The sequence below is a fragment of the Formica exsecta genome, unplaced genomic scaffold (genome assembly GCF_003651465.1).
Source record: "Formica exsecta isolate Colony F162 unplaced genomic scaffold, ASM365146v1 scaffold282, whole genome shotgun sequence".
Taxonomy (NCBI): Eukaryota; Metazoa; Arthropoda; class Insecta; order Hymenoptera; family Formicidae; genus Formica; species Formica exsecta.
The window spans coordinates 344,494-346,527 of NW_021850084.1; the positions used below are offsets into that span (position 1 = coordinate 344,494).

The 2,034-nt window shown below is 38.7% G+C and overlaps 1 protein-coding gene across 1 annotated transcript in view; it reads left to right on the forward strand.

Moving 5' to 3' along the window:
- The first annotated feature begins 103 nt into the window (after positions 1–103).
- Positions 104–2,034, forward strand: part of LOC115237217 (delta-1-pyrroline-5-carboxylate dehydrogenase, mitochondrial) — a 10,980-nt gene continuing 9,049 nt past the window's right edge. The window contains exon 1 of the mRNA XM_029810115.1: positions 104–480. Within this exon, the coding sequence (XP_029665975.1) occupies positions 434–480 (47 nt within the window). The 5' untranslated portion in view covers positions 104–433. The remainder of the gene's footprint in view (positions 481–2,034) is intronic.

Below are 2,034 nucleotides of genomic sequence, written 5' to 3' on the forward strand. Positions count from 1 at the left end.
TTTTTTAAATTTGTAATTCTAATAATAGATAATATTTGGATATTCGATACGGTAGCGATGGTAACTCTACCATCGGGGTAGTAGAATCGCGCTACCCCGGGGTAATCGCCAGGTAATCGTACGTCCCTGGGCGTTCCCGCGAAAAGTGGGGAACATCTGGTAGCGCGCTTCGGCTGATCGTTCGCCCGATGGTGTGCGGTGACATCGAGCCGTTTCTTCACAGTTTCGGCAATTCGGCACGACCGCCGAAGAAGAAGAAGAGAAGGAGGAGGAGGAGAAGAGATCCGATAGCGATTGGATCGTATCATTGTCCGACAGGATCTGTCAGTTAAAGGGCTCCTACGCGTTCGCCCTTCAATATCGTCGTGTTTAACGAAGGGTGCCGACGTCATTCCTCTCTCCCTCACTGTCCCGTCCCCGTCTCCGTTGAAAGATGTTGGGCCTGGTTTGCCGTCAGGCATTGCTGGCGAATACCCAAAAGTGAGTAATAAACCGATTCTCGAAGCTACTCGAACGCGTCCTCGAGCCTTTTTCCTCGCGACTCGACGACCGTGAACGTCGTCCTTCCGGCCGATCGATCATCGAGTCGCATGTGATACGGTCGCCCTGGATAACCCAATCTCCGCTCGGCGATCATCTCCCACATCTGGCCTCGCGGAAAAAAAATTTTATTGTACGCTCGTCGCTCATCATGTCGCAAGATGTGCTAGGAGGTGCGACACTCGATAGTGTCGACACTATTCTGCTGAATCCAAGCTCAGGTTCTACCCGAACGGATAATCCGGCATGATGATGATGCGTCACGTCACCTACGCGACAAGTCGAAAATGAGACGTAAATACTCGCGATGTCTTTGATGGCCGATTATTTCACGCGTAGTTTAATCGGAATATTCGTAAAAAGTCAATCGCATCGTGTGATTCGGAGTAATGTAACAATGCGTTCTTAATTAAGTTCGTTGTCTCCTTCGCGAGCAGACTTAATGTAAAATTCTTAAGGCTTATTGGTTATTCAACGATAGAATATTTGCATTAGAATAGTCTCTTCTTCATCTTTCTTAAGAAATAAAAGACTATGAACGAAAGAGAAATCGCTCGGATTAACTGGAGCTTGGAAAAAGAGCGTTATTTTGTCAAATGTAAGAACGCGTCTTGACAGCTGACATTGTTGATTAGCGCGCTGATCACAGTCGGCTATATTTTACCGCTTTATCTATTCTATTATGTCAGATCTTTTTTAAGAAATAGAAGTATCGCCGAACGAAGTAATTTGAGTAATACTTCATGTAATTTACTTCTATAAGAAATTGCGAAATAATTGTAATTAACGTTTGATTATAGAAACTTAATGGATTATAAACAACGTTTATCCTTACATTATTAATTTATAATTTTTGCGATCGAATACTTATTGAAAATTTAGTGGTTGAATCTTCTTTTACAAATATCTTTTTAAAGCCAAATAACGTCTTTTGCGACCTTGCGTCGAAAAAGACAAAATTAGACGTTCGCGAATGTTCTTATTTCGGCGAAAATATGTTTAATCGCGAGAAATTCTTTTGTCAAATATTAATCAATTTTTGTCACTTACATGCTAACACATATATAGGGTGTCCCATTTTAAATGACGACCTCAAATATCTCTTGAACAATTTTAGAGAAAAATGTTTCAGACAAAAGTTGTAGGGTTCAAAGGGAGCCAATAGACCTTATTAGATTTTGGATCGGGGATCCGTGTTGACATAAAGAAAATAATTGTTTTTAAGAAAAAATATGTACTTATTTACAATGTATTTTTTTAAAACAATTATTTGTCTTTTTTATAGCAATTAATTTGTCTTATTATTCTGTACATAAAAGTATTACGTTAAGATTATTGAAAACTAAATATTTTACGAGATATTTTATTTTTTATATCAAAATATGTCAGATCAAGATATAAAATAACTCGAAAAAAACTTAATAAAAAGATACTTTATTATAGTGTTTTGAAAAGCTCTCGAGATAAGCTACAAGAATGTGCAATAAAAAATGG